General features: G+C 45.6%; 1 protein-coding gene across 8 annotated transcripts in view; it reads right to left on the reverse strand.

Moving 5' to 3' along the window:
* The window catches only part of kif1b (kinesin family member 1B), a 49,550-nt gene extending 28,905 nt beyond the window's left edge, over positions 1-20,645 (reverse strand). For 3 of the 8 annotated variants that reach the window (XM_076042308.1, XM_076042304.1, XM_076042307.1), the window contains exons 1-14: positions 20,348-20,644; positions 18,963-19,118; positions 6,028-6,104; positions 5,733-5,912; positions 4,426-4,494; positions 4,002-4,180; positions 3,355-3,466; positions 2,862-2,939; positions 2,706-2,771; positions 2,517-2,534; positions 2,185-2,260; positions 1,728-1,806; positions 1,488-1,630; positions 847-888 (exon numbers count right to left, since the gene is read on the reverse strand). In XM_076042308.1, coding sequence (XP_075898423.1) covers positions 847-888; positions 1,488-1,630; positions 1,728-1,806; positions 2,185-2,260; positions 2,517-2,534; positions 2,706-2,771; positions 2,862-2,939; positions 3,355-3,466; positions 4,002-4,180; positions 4,426-4,494; positions 5,733-5,912; positions 6,028-6,104; positions 18,963-19,068 — 1,225 coding nt within the window. In that variant the 5' untranslated portion in view covers positions 19,069-19,118; positions 20,348-20,644. Of the gene's footprint in view, positions 1-846; positions 889-1,487; positions 1,631-1,727; positions 1,807-2,184; positions 2,261-2,516; positions 2,535-2,705; positions 2,772-2,861; positions 2,940-3,354; positions 3,467-4,001; positions 4,181-4,425; positions 4,495-5,732; positions 5,913-6,027; positions 6,105-18,962; positions 19,119-20,347 lie in introns of all 8 variants that reach the window. The other 5 variants (XM_076042302.1, XM_076042303.1, XM_076042305.1 and 2 more) reach the window with 5 other exon arrangements.

Genomic DNA, 20,645 nt, shown 5'->3' on the forward strand with positions numbered 1-20,645 from the left:
CACACACACATTAAGCAAACTGACCTCTGAGAATGAACTTTTGAATGAAAAAAAAGGGTGAATCTGGGCAAATCTGGATTAGCTGGCAGGTGCCGTCCTTTTCCAGATATAAGTGTGTACCTTCGACATTGGCCACATTAACTGGAGTGGTGCGCTAAGAATAGATCAACTCAAATGTTCTTCTGCAGCTGAGTTGACGGCAGTAAATGAACAATTTGAAGCTGAGGAGGGCTTTTTGACGGTCTAGCAACGGGAGCTAACAACACAACACAAAATATAGCACACAGTTTTCCTCTGAAGGTGGAGGAAGCTACTCTAAGCAGCCGCTAGCCCGCTACGTAAAAAACTTAGAATCAGGCACCTTTCCTCCTGTGGTTTATTCTAATGTTCTGAGCACTTTCACCTGTAATGGACGAACGGTTAAGGAAGACAAAATAGAAAGCAGAAAGAAAACCGTCAGGAAGGAAGCCTTGTAAATTCTTGTAAGTAAGCTGGGGGTGAGGAGGACAAACTAGAAACTATTCTGATGTTAAAAAGGATAAAGGTGACTCTACACAACTTACAAATACCTGCCTCACCTCACAGCCATTTAGCAAAAAAAACAAAACAAAACACAAAAGCGTAAAGCATGCTAAGCTAACCGCATGCTAAATCTCGCCATACCAGCACACTTCCAGAAACCTTGCACGTCTGCCTATTCTATCAGACTGTATAGCCTTTGTTTTTAGTAATTACATGCAAAGCTCAAAGCAGAGCAGTATTGGGGGGGGGGGGGTAAGCAGTGTTAGCTCTCTGCATTTAGGGCATATAGTGCAAGGGCATTATCACTACCACGCATATACACACATTTGAATCCACTTCCCGGGCAATCATCCCCCATAGGATCAACTGGGGGGAGGCAGGAAGACATGAGAAGGGTCAGAGGTCAGCATCAATAGAATGAGAGGAAACGGTTACAGACACGTCAGTAACATGGATGAGAACATGAAAGCTGCAGGGGGAGGGGGAAAAAAAACGCCCGGAATGTCTTGTTTTACGCTGTGTCATTAGTGATCATCTGCGCAAGCATTAGCAACTTGGCAGGTTATTAATCAGTTTGGATATTAGAAGTTATTAATGGGTGCAAAACGTCTCTAATTGGCCAGGTAACGAGTCCTACTTTTATCTGGAGCACATTAGCATTAGCTGTGTAATCCAACTTGTGTTGCAAGTTAATCAGACACAAGGCGGCGTATATGTTTTCATCAAAATCTAAGAAAATATCTGGACAGCCTTGATTAGAGTGAAGCAAAAGGCACAGTACTCTACACAAAGACACTCTGCACAGAGCAGAATCTGTTTTTCTCTCAATGTGGTTCATGTAAAAGTGCAGAAGTGACGACAAAGAGGGATGGCGGAGAGAAACGGGCTGATGGTGGACCCCTGAGAGGACAGGAAGCTGCTGCTCGGCTGCAGATGTGGCCGTGCTGTCAAAGCGTCAGACTCACTGTCCAGGATGTCTCCCAGGCCCTGGGCTCGGAGCAGCTCCTTCAGACGGGACACTTCGTCCTTCAGGTCACGCACCAGCTTGTTGTTGGGATCCTCGTTGATGACGGCGTTGCACTTGATGTTCTTGGCTCGGTCAGCGTAGCTAGAAAAAAAAAAGGGAGCGGTAAAGGGGTTTTATGCGTGTCGCTGAGGCGCAAAGGCAAACGATTAGCCGAAAGGTCCTCAAAGGAGGGATTTACCGGAGCGTGCTGAGCGTTTCGTCGTAGTTGATGTCGGCAGGACTGAGGGCTGCGACCATGGCTGTCCTCGAGTTTCCTCCTGAACAACATAAAGCGGCTATTTGAGTGCCAGTGCAAAGGAGCTGATGTCTTTCAAATAAAATGTGGACAGACAGCACTACATTTGATTAAAAAAAAAAATGTTTTGAAATGGATCATGACCAGGAAAAAGTAAAAAAAAACAACAAACAAGCTACTGAATGCTGACATACAGAGTGTCAGTGAGTGCCTCCTTGTATGTCTGGCCCTGCGAGATTGATATTCTCGTCTGGTTGGGTTAAAATACAGCCTGCTGACGGAGTCATTTTTAAATTGGCGGAGAGCAACATAGACTATCTCTGGTCTGCTCCCTACAGCAGGACACATACAGCTGATTGCTTCACACCATTAGTGTAAGAGTCAAGAGTAAGAATCATACCCAGGTTCTCCCTCAGCAACCACGTCAGAACGGAATCTCTGTACGGGATGAAGTCAGACTTCTTCTTCTTCTTGCTCTGCAAGTGGGGAAAAACACATTCTGCTCAGGCTGAAGAAATCACAGCAGTAGATGTCAAATTTGGCTTGAGCTGAATGATGGAAGTGACAGTTTAAGTTGATTAGCGTTTGATCAAGAACAAAGACTTGGAATTTAAAGGCAGTAAATACGACGGTGAAAGAAAAACGTTGCACCGACATCGAAACAAGACATGACGTAAAAATCAGCCTAATGGGAAGAATCAGGGTTAGTGGTCAGGCTGACAGGGGGTTTACCTTGCTGGTACAATTATCCTGTGTAAGCAGGCATTACAAGGACAGGAGAAGAGAAAACAGAGGGGCAGACGTTACAGCATGCCTGGCCACACAGAGTTCTTGCAAAGGCAGTTGAAAACGGTAACGGTAAGGAGAAAAGGCAGAGAGCAAAGGACAAACAAGATGTATGAAGATGTGAGGAGCTCTTACCACTTCAGCCAAGGCAGAGATGACCTTTCCTAATGTGGTGAGAGATTTGTTGATGTTTGCGCCCTCCTGTGAGCGCACAAACAAACATTAGTCAGAAAGGGGGCAAACAACAAAGCTTCACATGTGCAAAGTGTTTGCGCCAAAGAGACTCTTTACCTTTAGTCTGGTTCCTTTGGCTCCCGTAGAATCTGCGCGCTCACTTCCAGCCAAGTCAACAAGGCTAATTTTGCTGACCTGGGGGGGGAGGGGATGAAAGGCAGTTTAGTTCACTTCAGAAATCATCTACCTTTAAAACCTCATAAATGTTTCAACAACCCAAAGGGTCAAATGTGTCACTATGTCAAATATGTGTAATCTGAAGCTTTACATGGTTGTGTGGCAGGTAAATCTGATCAAGAGGCTAGCAGCAGCAGCAGCAGCAACAACAACAACAACGACGACGAAGACAGGCATTGTCTTTAATGTCACACTGCAGCCTTTGTTTTGCCACAGTCAGAGGAAATGGTCTGATCCAAAATGCCTCTATTTTGTCATTTTCAGATCGCTGCCAACAAAGACGAAATCAGCCGAGCTCAACTAGTGAATGAAATAAAGGAGGCTGAGTCTATGAATTAGATTAGTGCCGACCGTCTGCGTTAGTTCCTCTGACCTTTTCGGTGGACAGGTCTGTCTCGCTGTCGTGTTTCCTCTGCGTGAAGACGATGGTGAAGACAGCGTGGGATCTGCTACTCGTCTCGTTCATGTTGGTGGCGGCCACAGTCCTGCAGGTTCACGCACGCAAACAAGGTTAGGAAACGCAGCATTTTATTTGCTTAAACCCACTAATATTTCTTATTGACTTATTTTTCATTAGCGGCGGATTCATGGCCTTGCTGTTACTGGGGCGATAAGCACAAGGTTTTATACCCAGAAGAGTAAATCGAGTCTGGGGGATTAGCTGGCATGGCGGAGGTAGATAATGCTAGTAGCGCTCCAAATACAAATGCACGAGCTGCCTTCAGAGAGCCAATTCACAAGGAAGAGATGGGCTTTTTGCACCGTGTTCTAGAAATACGGCTTCTGAGTCAGCTTATAACACACACTGCATGACATATGATCACACAACACTCATACTCACAAGCATTGCCCATTATCTGCAACTTAAACAAGGCTAGAGTCAACCTGGAGCTGACAGCATTACTTTGAGGGGCTGCTAACGATCATCCAAGGCCACAGCCATCACGCTGGCTAATGCTTCCCTGATGTTTCGGTTATTGGCAGGTTATCAGGACCTGACTCACTCACTCACTCACTCACCTGGCCTTGTTGCCGGCATCCATCAGGTCGGCGATGTCTGTGTAGGAGGTGACGGCTAGCTTGGACAGGTCCTCCACGTAGGGGCCCATGAGCGGGTGTTCTCGAACCCGGAGGTTTCCTTTGTTTTTGGGGTTGAGCAAGTCGCGCACTCGCTCGCAGTAGATCTCCATGTAGCTGACCTGAAGGCCAAACAAGAAAGAGAGAAAAACTGATTATAACAATGGTGGGTATGCATCATTATAATAGGGGTTCAAGGGCTGGGAATTGGGGATAAGCAGCGCATAACAAGGATTTCACACACACACACACACACACACACACACACACACACACACACACACACACACACACACACACACACACACACACACACACACACACACACACACACACACACACACACACAGCAAAGCCAAAGCCTCACCTCGACTGAGAAGGAGAGGTCCTCTTTGTTGCCGTCGTCATTGATTTTCTCAAACAGATCTTCACAGAGCTGAGAGGCAGAACAGTCAGACGTTAAGTGCAAACAACAGCAAGGAGAGATCACAGAGTGCGAGCTGTACTGCCGACTAAATTGTTGTGCAAGAACTTTGAAGTCTAACTCGATTAAATGAAACACACACACACACACACACACACACACACACACACACACACACACACACACACACACACACACACACACACACACACACACACACACACACACACACACACACACACACACAGGCAAGTATATCAACCTTTAAGAGAGTTGAGCTAAAGTGGCAGTTATATATGGATCAAAGGAAAAGAAAATAAGGCGGCCCGAAGCCACGCTGGATTATTCTGCAGGGTGAGACTCATATGATGCAGTGAGCAGACAAGAGTTTGTTTTTTACGGAGCAGAGAGGAACAGAGGAGCATCTGATGAGCCCAGCGGACGACTAGAAATGACCGACCGGGAGAGCAGAGGGGCATCGCTGAGATGCGGGGAATTAAGCGGTCAGACTGATAAGAGTAAAGCCATTGGGGGGGGGGGGGGGGGGGGGGGGGGAGTGCTTCAAAACATACAGTACAACCTGAACTCCGAATGAACCCGAAAAAATTTAAAGTGAAGGGGGGAGGGGACTTGCAGAGGGGGGTTGTCTCACACTCCCAGGAAGCCATTTGAAAGCTTTGCAGTGCTTTGCACACGCTGCAGACCCCAGAGTCAGGAGTGACAGCGACTCAGAAGGAGTTTACATAGTTAGGCAATAAATGCATGGAGAGCTTCCACACAGTCCCAGCTGGACAAAACGGCTTTTAGAATTTGGCAAAATTCTCAGTTGGAGGAAAGTTTTATTTGTCATTTACTCCAAAAAGACGGGAGCATGCCTGAACTAGTGCATGCATTAAGTGACAGGCTATGTGTCAAGTGTTGTAAACAACGTTGTTTTTTTTTTTTGCTGTGTGGGCGTGGGGGGGCTCAAACACATCTCTGCGTGAGTGCAATCAAGGGCTGCAAGTGCTGCCTAAGTGCAATCTCATTGCAAAGAAAGTGCTGCTGCTCTTTCATCAATGCTGAGGTGGATCAAAGTGAAGACGCATTGAAAAAAAAAAACAGAACTGATGGATGTTATTATTTATATTGCAAAGTGCAGCAGCTCTTTGCAGACAGACAGACAGAGACAGACAGAGACAGACAGACAGACAGACAGACAGGTCTGCAGTCAAAAATATGAATATGGGAAAGAATATGATGGAACCAACCATGGGGATGATTCCCTCCTGTCCCTCTTCCTGCTTGCCCATCATGGTGTAGGACTTGCCAGCTCCAGTCTGGCCATACGCAAAGATGCAGACGTTGTAGCCTTCAAAGGCGTGCGCCAGCATTTCCTTGCCAATGTCATTGTATACAAGGTTCTGTGATGCGAAGCTGGGGTCCTCCGGCTGCGGGGGTGGAAAACAGGAGAGGGATCAGGATTAAATATTGCCAAAACATGTCCACATTGGTAACAATGTGTCTTATTGCAGACTATGAAAAGCTGAAAGTGTTCCAACTCACCGTGGTGTGCGACCAGTAGGAATAATCAAAACTGAACGTTTTCGCTGGTTCCTTTGGGGCTTTGGGATTTGAAATAACTGTGGGAGAGAAGAGAGAGAAACACAATTAGAATTTACCACCGTTTCCTGACAAACAAACAAACAAACAAACAAACAACCCTGACAATAACATATTTGAAGCATGAAGAAATTTTGGGTCACTATGTTTTTCCAAGAACTGCACCCATGCTGTCCTCTTGACTGTTGTCCTTCATAATATGCATCTGCAGCACTGTAAGGAGATCAAACAATTGAGTTTCAATTGCCACACATCAAGTCTGCTCCCTGTCCGCCTCTTGCAGGCACACATGGTGGCGACGTGAGATTTCCATGCCGGGCCTGCCATTCCCCACGGCCACGGAGACATTTCTTAATGAACAGGAATTTGCAGCCATGCCCGGCATGCCGTCCCTCCCCGCCGTGTTGACTCGTGCCCACGGGGCTGAGTGCTGCAGCGCTCCACACAGCAAACTGGATGTGCGACGCCGACCGGGGGGGCTCTAAACGTTTGACAGAAGGTATTCGCAAATAGACGGTGTCCCAGTTGTTCCAATAACCTGCCCCCTCTAACTCCACCACCACCACCCTTAGACAAACTGCATTCTGATTGACCAGACCGTCCTGGCGTCTGGGTCAATACGGCCAGTTTGCAAATGGCAGACAGACAAACGCATACCTCGATGGTCAGAGGGGGAGGGGAGGCGGAGCAGGAGTGGGAGGCTGGAGGAAAAAAATGGTTTGAGAGACTAAAAAGTAACCAGTGTGTCTCAATGGCAACAATCCAAATGGAGGAACAATGGAACCCAAAGACGGAACGGGCGGCTGTGTGTGTGTGTGTGTGTGTGTGTGTGTGTGTGTGTGTGTGTGTTGGGGGGGAGGGTGTGTGTGTGTGTGTGTGTGTGGGGGGGGGGGGGGGGGGGGGGGGGGGTTCCGAGAGGAACAACGCAGTGTGTTTCGCATGCATTCGACAATTTTTTGGAACTTTTCAGAAAAGATGTGAAACATGAGCAGGGAAATATTAAGCTGGATTTTTCAAGGCAAATCTTTGCTTCGCCAAAAGGAGGCGTTAAAGCCAGGGGCCCGCCTCCCCGAGATGAAGGCGCTTAAAGAGGCTCTTTGCGCCACGGCGTCTCTCAGGCAGAGTGCCTTAATGCGCTCGGAGAATTGCAGCACATGCTTATCAATAATTCAGCAGATGTGGAGCGACAGAGATTGCATATCGCCCCTCGCAGGTCACACGAAAAGCACAGCGTGTCCTCAGAAAGCAGGAAGCCTCATCTGCGGCTGAGAAACCCAGTGACTTGCAGCGGGTCGGCCGCAACTTGGGAACAGGTAAAAACAAAGGCGTTGTCGAGTACCCCCTGATTCCACCCCCGCAGCGTACAGACAGGTAAACTGACACGGCGGCGGCGCTGGAAGGAGATACAGCGGGACAGGTGGCTAAATTAAGCCAAATTTCAACTTTGACCTGCCTCCAAAAGGGAAACTGGATCCAGGGCATGAAGAAATGAAGGGGTATAGATCTATATATGTTAGCAGTGCGCCGACTCCCCTTTCTTGGAACAATCTACAGTGGCCACTTACCAGGGAGTGGGGGGGGGGAGCTAAATACGCAGCGAGACAGAGTCAGCCAAACGCAGCGCTAACGAAGCAACCTAGCGGGTAAACAGAGAGATTGATGGGACGGCGCCATGTGCGACGGGCTGACAGATGAGCTGTGTTTGAAGAGGGCCAGCGAGTCAGGTGGGCTCTATATCAATAATTCTGCGGGACAGAGTGCAAACTCAAGGGCCAACCTCGACTGGAGACCAGCGCGGCGGCGGCGGCTAGAGGGAGGCTGCACGAGTCCTCGAGGTGAATCATGCTCACGACGTGGCACTATGGTACCCGTCGCAGTGGCCCGCGCATCGCTCTCAGCGCTGATGGCTCTGTTTACTGCCGAGGCCCCACTGTGTGCGTGTCTGTGCGAGTGCGTCATAAGAGTGTCTCTCTTCATCGCAGACTGCAAACGCACTGACAGGAAGGAAGCAGGGAAGAATATGGACGCTAATGGTCCCATTGTACGCAATCTGACGCGGTTTTACTTCTTGGACTTTGCGTGGTAAGAGGAAGGTTGATAGCATCACACTATTGACAACAGCAGATAGCAGACACCAGCTGTTTCCTGGACCAGATCCTCAACCAGCGCTTCTAACTTAAGGTGTTGGGGGAAAAGAGTTGCTGTACTTTGTTCTTTTGGGGTCCAACATTCGTCACCTGACAACTCATTTTAATAAGCAAAAATGATTATAAGGCTTCTGCTTTTAAGAAAAATCCAATTGTTTTTTTGTTTTTGTTTTTTTTTTTTGGGGGGGGGGGTCTTAACTTCACATACACACACACCATCAAAGCTCTCACATCTTGAGAATGAGTCACCCACTTCTCTGTATTTCTCACTTGGTTCACCTTTAATACTTGTACCCCAAGACCGAACATGTAGAACTGACGGTAATATATATAACCCAGCACGAGAAATGTCTCGGTATTCCATACACGGTAAATATTCCCACCAGAGTGACATCCTAGTTTTTAAACAAGCATATCTTGCTGCTGAATAAACGTCATCATTCAGTCCTTCTCAGCCATGGCAACAGGTACAGGAGCAGACTGCCGTTGCCATAACAACCTCAACTTGGCACAGATGGGGCGGATGCAGCACACTGAGTTCTGCTTCCTCCAGCCTCAAAATCTCTAATGGTGACTGGAGACATTTTAATTTGTCACTTAAATACATGTTCAACTGTATTTGATTTAAACATTGTATTAAAAATAAAAAAGGAGAAAAAAAAGGTTGGGTAACATTTCATAAACGGCTTTTTCTAGAAACAGAAGCTGCTCAAAGAAATGCTAGCCAGTATTTAGCACTGTGCAGCAAAGATAACCATTTTAAGATAAAGACATTCATTCAGAAACTTGCGTGCACTAAGCTGAGGAGAGATGATGGACGACGGCGTCAATCTTTAGTTAATAAAATATATATACACATGTATGACAGTGCTGGATTTGAATTTCCTGGTGAGCAAAGCACAGATTTCAAAGCACAGGTTCCTGGCATTTTAGAGGAAGTCCCCCTTTCAAGACTGGCTGAGCACCAGATAACTAACCACATCCTGCCGTGCAGAGAGCATCACTCAGCTGGTTGGCTGGTAGCTGGCAGACATTTTGTGCTCCGGCGTTCAGCATGGGGCCAATAATCCAGCCAGAGCAGGAAGACACCCCTCAGTAATTGGGTCGTTAGCAGGGCTTTGAACCTCGGATGGGCACTAAAAGCCGGCCGATTTCACCTGGGACAGCTGAGATACAGTCTGTATACATACAGCCTGAAGTGCATTCCGCTGTAGCAACTCCTCCAATGACCTGCTGGGGCTGGTCGATGTCGGTCTGGGATCGAGGTACTAGAGAACAAGCCAACAGCCGTTCAAGATTGAAAATAAAAACTAACAAACACAGCAACTAATGCATGGTCACAAAGTCCAACCAACAAAACACTGACGTCAATGTATAATTATAATGCGTGTTTCTCACAAGCTTGAGGAATTTTAACAGCATCCCCAGGGTCGCAAGCATGTGATGCAACAGCTCAGAGAGATTGTAAGTAATTGATTGTAAGCATGATTGTGACGAGAGCATGGCAAACAACGACACAAACGTATGAATGTGAGTGGATGCTGGTTGGTGGTCAGAGGGGTGGTTTGGCACTTCCGTCAGTCTGCCCAAGGGGAAATGTGGCTACGCATGTAGCTCACCACCACCAGTGTGAATGTGGTGTGGATAAATAATGGGTTCAATGTAAAGCGCTTCGGGGGTCAGATGGACTGAACTTCCCAGATTTAACAGCAAAGCCAAGAGGTTGTGTTTAATTTGTCAGACATTCCACAGTTTGTGGTGATGACTTCTTAAATGTTACCATTTTTCCCAATTCAAACTCTAATTGTTACCAGGTCTTAGAAACAATTGCCTTAAAGGTCCAGTGTGCAACAATGTTTAAGGAAGCCTGGTATTTAATGTAGTCTGCATGAGAACGCGTTTTGTATTTAGGGCACTGTCAGGCGGGCAGCTCGCTAGTAGCCCTTGCTCTACGTATATTCTTATATGTAGGAGAAACATTCTACTGGTAGGAAAACAAAATTACTTTCATTGTATTGTGAGTATACACTTTTATTAATGTATTTATTCGCACAGTGTTAAGCATAAAAAAAACAACAACATAAAATCAAGCCAAATTTTACACACTGGACCTTTAATGGGCCGCTAATTGTCTGACCTTTGACCCCTACCCCATCATCAATACATCAAGACTGAAATCAATGCCGCCACAGCTTCACTGCTGCGCGTCTTTCATAAAGACACACCTTTAACGCGTGAGCGGTGAAGCTAAGCGGCTGCTGACACCAAACCGCTGGTGCGAGCAGCGCCGCAGTAACGCTAACACGGGTTTTCAGTTTTAAAATAGAGAGGCCTGCCGACGGAGCGGACTCGGCCCGCGATGCGGACTTTCCGCTGTATCCAGTGTCTTGATGAGCTGGTGTGATGACTCGGTCTCCACGGCAGCGGCGCAGGTGACGGAGCCGGCGGTGGCCGCAGCTCAAAGCTTTGAGCTAAAAGTAGCGTCTGAGCAGTGCCGCGCCGCATCCGACCAAACAGCTGAGCTTGTCGCAGCCGCCGCGCACAACACACAAACAGCTCCGAAACAGAAACTCCAGCAGGTGATATCTTGATCACCCCATTGGATATAGCGCACTTTCGCAAGTGCACAAGCAGCTGTGAGTTGTGTTTCAATATGTGGTTGGTTGGAGATCCTGCCGTACAAGCTGAACCCCCAAAGCTGGCGGAAGTTCTGGATAATTCAAATCTTAAAAATTAAATTCTTAAAAAGCAAACTTTGAATTTCTTCTGAAATTTAGGAATTGTATGGGAGGCGTAATTGTAGCTCTTTCTACCACACTTTCACAATAACACAGCTGATTACATTCAAAAATCAACACTGATAGATCAAAACAAAACAAATAGAATATATTCAACTTTGATGGGCAGTTCAGTCCCTGAAGGTTTCTTACAAGACCAACGTCTTCAATGTCTAATTTCGATACAAAGCCCTCTGTGTTTTAATGGTTCAAGAATGATGCTTTAAATGTGAACCATTGTGTCCATGTGTCCACTGATCCCAGTGTGTTTTTCTTTCTAGAGGGTGAGAGGGGGAATGGAAAAAAACACAGGAAGACACCAGAACAATGAGATGAATGCAGGGAACCGCAATGCACAGGGCCTGTAAAACGCATTAGGTAATCTGTTATGACAAGGCTTTATGTGCCCGGTCCACTCTGTAACAATGACTATTTAAACAATGAGTCTTCTGAACTTTCAAGTCTTTCCTTGAAAAGTGATCATATCAGTGAAATGGCACTACAACAAACATTACTTAAACACAGGTTTGTATATCTAAACTTGTTCAGACTGGAATCTCTACAATCAAAAAAGAGAAAAGCAGCGGAGCAGTTTACAAGCTCTGTGGAAGGCAGGTGTTCTTTTTAAGAATGTGCTTTAGGCAGATCTGAAGGCTGACAGGAAGAGAAACAACTGCAGCATTGTGACCGGAGAAACAAACCCAACTGAACTTATAAACATAAATAGCAAATTACCATTCGTATTTTTAAAAATCTATAAAACATTTGTGTAAATGGTCCAGAGTAGATATTCAATGAATTCCTAATACTGGTTTTAAAAAGAATTGAACTTACATTTTAAGAAATTACTATGATGGACAACCCCATAAAAGTAAAACAGAGTCAATAAAATACATTTTAATAATATCTGTTGTCCTATATACTCTACTAATACTCTCTTTTATATATATACATATATATATATATATATATATATATATATATATATATATATATATATATACATACATATACATATACACATATATATATATATTGTTTTTTATGAAACAAAGTCTGTTGATAGAGGATTTTCTTTCAAGTTTCTTGTGATTTTTCCAACTCGAAATAATATAACAATAATTCCAGGTGAATTTTTGCGTGCTGGCCTGTGTAGCTGGAGAGCAGTGTGAAAGGCCACCATCCAGACCCATGCGCCAGCTGTTCCAGCTCGGACTGCTGTCTATTTATACAGCAGCAGATGGCTGCTAGCGCTTCACATGCCGACAGACTGTCAGTGACAGGAAGGAATGGACAGATTTCAGCCACCCAACCTTTCCGCTGCGTGTCCAAACCACACACTGCCCTTCAGCCCACAGACAGTGGTTGCCCCCCCCCCCCGAGTCGCTTTGGACACAAGCAGCGAACGCAGGCCCCGCCGCATCCCGGATGACAAAGACCACAGAGAGGCTTCGAGAAGCCACCAGCCAGACGAAAACATGCTAAGCCAGCAGGACTCCATTCACACACTGAACAAACACACAAGTTCAACAATGACAGGGATGTCAGGCAGCCCCTCAGGTGATGACGCTGACGCGCCGTTGCAGCTTCCCCCACGGACAACGTGCGGCATCATAATAGACATCAACGACGGGCCGCGCTGCTTGTAAATAATATGTGTGATGCCAAGTTTAAATGACAAATGCACAATGTCTACAAATATTAAAGGAATTGATATATTTACTTGTTTAGATGAACAATATGGAACAAGATATTTAGTCAGTGGGGGGAAGAAAGTCTCCTTCCTCACAAGCCTTGTTTTACATTGGCTGGTTGAGGAAGGAAACTCTCCAACTTTGCAGGTGCTGCTTGCAAAAGGTCAGAGGCCTTTTCAAACCTCCTGCGTCACGATGACAATCCACAGCCTCATAGGTAGCAAGTCTGGCATTTTCAGGTTAAATCTACCACTTAGCATTTCTCACAATTGTAATTCTGGACACGTCAGCTGCTTTCAGACTGAATTTAACAACTAGGTCTCACAAGAGCGGAAAAAAATCAAACTAAAGTAATAAAATAGCTTCTTGTGATAAGAAAACTAATAAAACCTCCTCTGCCATATGATGCAGATTTCAACGTCGATACCTTGTGTCTTCCAACCACTGCTCAACAAACTACGTAAACAGTTATCAAAGATGTGAAAGCCGCTGACAAGCCGCGAGCTGCAGAAAACTGGATTTGTGTTTTATCTGTTTATGAAATACAATCAGCCAATGCGTTGGCCATCAAATGCAATTCTAAATTTGTCTTAGGCCGATGCACATGACATCATGCGCTTCCTGCAGAATGGCTGAATGGGGACAACAGTGTGGAGCAGGCGGAGCGGCAGACAACGGACATACAGAGGCCCCTCACACTCACTGCTCACCACAGGCACCCATTTCACTGAGCAATGACCTGGATTTCTGCAACTCTCCACCACTCAGAGCCCCAAGTCTCGCTTTAACTGCTTTCTGGCATTATATAAGTGCCATGAACTCATGAAAACAACTTTGCAGCGCACAATAATTACATCATATTAAAGGTCATATCTTACTGATAATACAGAATAAATTGTTTAGTATTAGTAGTCAAACAGCTATGGGCCATTGGAAAAACAAAGGAGAACACTGTTATCAACATGCAGGTGTATGAAAGAAAAAACAATATTACATTGCTTTTCCAATTAACAATAAGATTCCGGGTCAATTCCAATCCAGCAATTCATTGAACTTTCCAAAAGAGTTCTGCCTTTGCTGCTATCGCTGTGCTCATGCGCGAGGCTGATTAAGCATCATACCCAGCAGCAAGCTACGACCCGTGCCTGGACTGCAAAGCTCTCTGGTTTTTGCCTCTGAATTCATCCCACAGACTGTGCAAGGAAACCAAACAATACAGTCTGGAAAGAGAGCTAGTGTTGGTCCGGGCACAAATACTGAAAAAAAAAGAAAAAGAAAAAAAGACAGACATTCACTCTGGGAAATGTGGGAAAGTTCAGCCGTTTCATCCGACTTTGGCAAAGGAGCGGGGAGTAGGTGAGGAGAAGGCCAGCAGTACGCTAACGTAACAACAATATGAGATCAGGTCCCAGTTCTGGTCCCGGATTTCATCAGGGAGAGACTGGGATAAATGGAAAATGAGGGAGGGAAGCCAGGAAACACTGACGACTGAAAATGGTCACTGGGGCCACAAATCCAACCTGGGATCAGGCTTCTTTTCCAAGAGACGATAATAAACTGGCCAACTACATGGGTTCAAGCGTAAGGCTTGTTTTAAACTGCGTTTGTCTGGACCAATGCAGCATTGGGATCCACTGATGTTGTTATTCCAGAATGACATTTTAAGCCTCGTCATACTCGCAAATATCAGTGAATCGGAGTCATTCCCGCAGCAAAAAGCCAAGCAGGATCCTCCAGCAGGAAGTTCCTTCCGTTCAGGGCCATCTCGTTTTTCTGAAGGGTTTTTGTTCAGCAAGAAACATCTCTTTAATCTGCTCTGTAAATAAAGACTTTTTTTCTTGCAGAGCATGCATACACCGCAGGGCATTAATGGCAACGGGCCAAATGCAAATACAACAGCTTTGCTTTTATGCATTTCGCAGCTCTATAATGGGGGGCTTCCGCCACAATGACTGAAGCAGCATCATCCTCATCTGGCTGAGTGTAGATGTGAAGCAGCCTCACGCTGTTCTACACGTGAACGGTGCCTGTGCACAACTCTCACTGTCCCTGCTTCCAAGGCTGAGCTCGCTCACGTCTCCCCTCCCCCCTTCCAGTCAGCTCCAATCGCATCCTCTTCTCTTACGTCGCACTTTTTCTGAAAAGGCTCCCACAGTGTTCTCAGTCACACCACAGAATACCAATTCAGCTAAAAGACACCAACAGCAGAAAGCCAACAAATATACATATCCTTTTTTTTCTTCTTCTTTTTTTTTTGCTGAAATAACTATACACCATCGTTGGCCAGGCTGCTGTGCGAGATCCCCAGAAACCAAGTGAACAAATAATAGCATAATGTCTGTTTTTAAATGGGCTTTTCCTTGAGAATGTTCATTCCAGGAAAACCTCCAACAACATGATTAAGTCATTGGATCAACCTTCTGCCAAAACTACCAAAATAACTAAAACCAAAGAATTACGTAAACAGAAAACACTGCAGGAAAAAAGAAATCCTTCAGCAGGTCTTGTCTCGCACCACCCTAAACTTGAAGAGATTAAAACACTTTCCTACATATTATATCTTACATGCCAGTCAAGAGCTATAACCATATTAAAGTCAATCAGTACGAGCACAAGACTATTAGAAACACTACAAGCCAATTTGGGTAATGTCATATATGTATTAAGTTAACACAGTCCCAAGACTTAAAGTGACTCTGCCTGTGTGGCCTCTCCATGCTAGGATATCCGTCTGGACTGCATTATCACGGCCTAGAACAGACAGCGCTCGTGGGCAAATGCGTGCTCTTCAGAACAACCTTAGTACGGGGGTGTTGAGGAATCAAACAACCGGAGTGGGTTTGTGCACACCTTCGACTGTCACTGGGATTATAGCAGCCACTGAGGCACGGTGACCCGAGACAATCCAGCGGATTATTGGACCTAATAAGGTCAATCGGCCCATGCTGCAGGATGGCCAGACTGACCGCTATTTGTTCCGCATCCTCTTTCACCTCCGTGTCAACCATTCCCTCCAGGCAGGTGGGCTTTTTACCATGGCGTCCTCTTGTGTGTAACTGACACTGGCTGAGGTGGTTCCTCCGAGTGGCGTTTTTGTAAAGTCACCGTCCACTTTCCTCACAAGGACGGGACACTCAGCAAAACGCATCTGAACGGTAAAGGTTTCCACTGTCAAGGTAACCTTTTGCTCGTCCCCATTAATGGCTTGCACTGCTTTAGTAGCAACTCGAGGGAGGAGATTACATAACATACTGTATATGTAGATTTAGACAATGACGGGATGAGCTCGGCTAATATCTCTTTGCAAGCAGTTAAGAAAGCCACTCTTAACATTGGCAAATACTAACATTGAAACATGCGGAATCATACGGATGCAGTTGTGTTTCCACTCTGGAGTGAAAGCGTTTTTCCTTCTGTACGGCCGACTGTGCGAGGTGCATCCACCATCTTTGGTCATACATGGCCGTGAGTGTGTTTGCTCGCCGACTGAGGCAGAGCATAGCACACGCGTTACATAAGAAGAAGGAGAAAACATCAGAGCCCTAATGAAGGCCGGCTCTGGGTGTTTTGCCGTTATTCACCATTGTGAGCAGCAACACTTCCCGATGCAGAAAGCCCATGGCGTCACCCCATTATAATGACATTAGCTCTGGTATGTTTAGGAGCGTCTGCTGAAAGAGGCCTTTACTCCTTTGGAGCTTGCCCACAGAGGCCTTGGACACGTTGACTGCATGCTGGATAATCAATTTGCTGCCCCTCCGCCTGCATCCTATTCTGGACAAACACCCTCCCTGCGTGATGAAAGCGAGGGAGAAAGCATATCCTTCTCTCGCCCCGAGGCTCTCCTCTGTCTCTGTTGACACACTAATGCCGACACATATGCCCTTGAATAAGCTACAACAATATGGGGGGAGTCATGGTCTCTTCCACACATCTGCTGAACACCTACAAGCTGACCAGGCAGTTCCCAAAAACCATAACACAGTGTTTCACGAAGGCAGCTGACAGCCTCTGATATCCGACCCTTCAGACTGGTAGTTCTCTCCAAAGGCATTTCTGAATAGCACTGAAGATGGATTGTCCAGACGCAGAGGTATCCTAAATTATATATGGACTTCGCTGAACTGAAAAAAAAGAACAAACATATCAAAGCCACCTTTGTCCCTTTTGCAACTGTTGGTGAAAGACAATCACTCATGATGGTTTCCAGTAGCCTCAAATAATGCCAGACTGCTCCTTCTGACCAAACGTTCCAGCAGCCACAAACTCCTCTCTGTCGTCATCAAAAGACAGCCAGTAAATCCAAAGGACAACAAAAAGGGAGAAAATAAAGAAAAATTTAATACTTTTAACTCAAAAACGATTGTACTGACATGTACATTACACATGAGCTCTAAAAAAGATCCTTGTCAACTTAACTGTTTTGCTGTGTCACAGAATAACACTGGGATTATACAATAATATTAAATTATAAACTGAATTAATAGGGCTAAATGTACTGTTGCTTTCTGTTACTACATATGAAAAATACCTTCAACAGTTGACTGCTTGGCTTTATTTCCCTGTGAAACATATGATAAGTGTGTTCCGCAGGCCATTCATATAAACAATGCAGAAACATTGATCCTTTGGGCCTTCCCAATTTATTTTAGGAGGCAAAAAAAACCAAACAAATATAATTCCTCCCTTTGTTTACAAGTGACAGACCGAGTGACAATAATCCAGTGAACCACAAACAGAGTCATTATACCCGCTGCTTGCAGGGACCTGTGCATGTTTTATGACCTTGTTACAGCTAACCAGCCTGAATCTAAATAAGACAGCATTCTCAGCATACCATCTGCAATGGGGTCCTGATGAAGGGAGAGTATGGCCACCTGCCAGCCTCCCTTTCTGCTTTGCAATCTGCCCATGTGATAGGATGTAGAGTAGGCAGTGCTGCAGCCTCCTCCTCTTACGCACCCGCGCACACTCTCTAACCCCCAAAACACTGCATATTGCACTGCAGTTCTGCTACAAACCACGAGTCACCCTCCAGCTCCTCTGAATGACATTGGCATAATAAAAAGCCCACAGATATGGAGTAAAAGAAGTGCAGATTTTACACAAAGCTCCTCTTGGGTTGAGCGTAGCAGATGAAGGGCTAGTGAGCCATAGCTGGTACGAATACTTGATCCTACTGAAGATTCAAAAAAAAAAAAAAAAAAAAAGACTTAGTTTAATGTTGCGGCAGACAGGACGCCAGAAAAATAACAGAGGCAAGTGGAAGAACTGGTCCGCTACTGTCACATGCTGTCCTGTTAGATTAAGTAAGTGTTTCCAAGCTAATGACAGAGGCTGTGCTCGTCTGAAAGTCAAAAATGGGATGTACAACAGCGACATGAGGAAGGAGGCAGCAGGCGCAGGACCAGATGACTCACAGTCACGAGTCAGCAGGTTGAATCACAAGACTATAGAGCTCTGCTCCCCAATAGTCTCTCCTTTTGCACTCATTTTACAGGACTACAAGACACCTTTGCTGATTTCCATATACAAAGTCAATATTTTCATGGATTCTTTAAATCATTCATAGATAGACAGACAGAAGAACGTGGAGCTGCTCGGGCTACTCAGATAATGCAATCATTTTACAATAATTTATGATCTGTATGTGTTTGAAGTAAAGCCGGAAATGCTGACAGAGCATCTGAACCGGTACCCCTTTACAACTTTACAGCTGAATGAAGAGCCTTGCATCTTTGCAAATGAATAACTTTACACCATATCAGTTAGGATGTCTCTCAATCTTTTTTTTTTTTTTTTTTTTTTACAACTGTTTGTGTAAACAACGAGACAACAACCATACCCAGAAGAGTAAGAGTAATACAGCGCCTCCAGAGCACCAACTGTGTGATAAAGCCTTAATGAATTGAAGGCATTAGCGGGCCAGGCTTGGTGGCAGCCCCTCAGTCCCCCAGTGTGACCCCACTCGGCGTTTCTCACACACACAGAGACCCCTGAGGTATGCGTCCCCCTTCAGAGGAGGAGGACTTTCCCCCTGTAAGCCTTTTATTCTCTTTCAGGGCTGTTTGTCCCCAACCGTCCACCATTCACCGTGCTCATTCTACTGTTCTTAGCAGAGACGCCCGCTGCAGGAGGACCCTGTGGAGGCATGTGTGCTACAAAGAGCAGACATGAACAGAGAAGTTGGCACATGTTCATGCCAACCTCCACCCCTTTAGAAATGTGTCTCCTTGTTTATTTGCCAGTCAGGTACTTACTTGTGGTGTTGCCTTGCATCTGGATGATACATTTCGACTCCTTGCCGGTTTCCCTGGAATTGAAGGGCCGAACCCGGACAGCAACTTTGACGGACGCTCCAGACATGTTTGCAGCGTTGAGCTGTCCCCCCTTTTAAAATTCCTGGTATATCCTTCCTAAAGCAAAACAAGAAGCAGGACAGACTTTATGTTTAAAAAAAAAACAAAAACAAAAAACACACATTTTTATACGAGTACCCTAAAAAAAAAAGCTGACAAATTATGCAACGCAGAGGAGCCCACGACTGATACCATACAATGGAAGTGCAGCCTCCCATCTTGCCACAATTTTTGAAGTCCTCGCAGCCTACAACAAATATGGCTGACCAACACCACTGAAGTACATTATTGTTTTGTCAACAGCAGCCCCTGGTACATTTCAAAGCATGTGGAGAATGCAGCACAACGCACATATTTGTATCCACTGACAATACTTGAGTAAATAGTTTGGAATTGACAAAAAAAAATAATTATCTATTTGCTTCAGCGTTGCACTGCAGGGATGCTGACACATATGTTTTTTTTAATTGTTATACCATGGCTTCCAACTTTAGCAGGGCAATTACATCCTATGCCAGACATAAATCCATACGCTCGGTGACTACATATGCCGAGTATCTGGTGATTTTTTTTATTCCCCCCCCCCCCACGTCCTTGTAGTCAGCCATACTTGTTTAAAGCATACGCCCATGAAATTCTATCTCCCCTATTTGGTGAGAGCTACGGTGGGGGCACTGAGCTGGGTCCTGTCTGCGACATCAACCACAGATCTTGTGCAAACAAAAGGGCTTAAAACATCATTTATAAACATGACGGACGGGTATGTTAGGAAGTAGGCTAATCCTCCGCCGCTGTGCGCTAACGAGTAGTGCGACGCTAGTTAGCTAACATATGTATTTCAACAGTAAAGACCCGACGCATCGAGTCTAACCTCAATGTGTTACAATGAAGCTACGACAGAAAAACAATAACGTGAATATTTTAATTGCCATCATAGGTGGACACATAAATGAATTAAACTGTTCTGGAGCGCGAGCTGACTAACCTCTGGTGTGTGACACATCGAGCTGAGGTGTTACCACCGTACCGACGCTGTCCACGCAAACGATACCAAGCATTAACTGGCTCATTCGTGACAGTTTTCCTGGTAATACCACAGCCAGGGTGAACTAACGGTCTGAGCTCTGGAAGACACCCGCAGGTTTCAACTCAGTATTAGCTTTTCAAGAGAACTCTCAGACACCGACGACAACTGCCAAGAAATGGAAACCGGGTCCCGTGCAAAATACACGGAAGCAGTACCGACGAAAGAAAAATAAATAATTTCAATTCAATGCTGTACTTACGTTTGAAGACTCTCACCAGAGGGAAAAAATACTTGAGGACAGCAGCAAGAACGAACGTTAGCTAGCAGGCGTCAAAGTGTGCCCTCTTTCTTATCAAATTATGCGAGCACGGAAGCTGTTGCTAAGTCCACTTTCGGCAAATACACCCATTATAGCGGCGTGCTCCGCTGGAAGGGCGTGTGGTTGCGACCGCAAGCTCCTTGAAAGAGTTTATTTTCCTGATGCACTCAAGGCGGACGCCTATCGGAACCCGGGCGAGGAGGACTGATGGATCGCTTTGGTTTACCGAAGAGATTAC

The sequence above is a fragment of the Nelusetta ayraudi genome, unplaced genomic scaffold, assembly GCF_046127955.1.
Source record: "Nelusetta ayraudi isolate G7.1 ecotype Tasmania unplaced genomic scaffold, CSIRO-AGI_Nayr_v1 ptg000070l, whole genome shotgun sequence".
Lineage (NCBI taxonomy): Eukaryota > Metazoa > Chordata > Actinopteri > Tetraodontiformes > Monacanthidae > Nelusetta > Nelusetta ayraudi.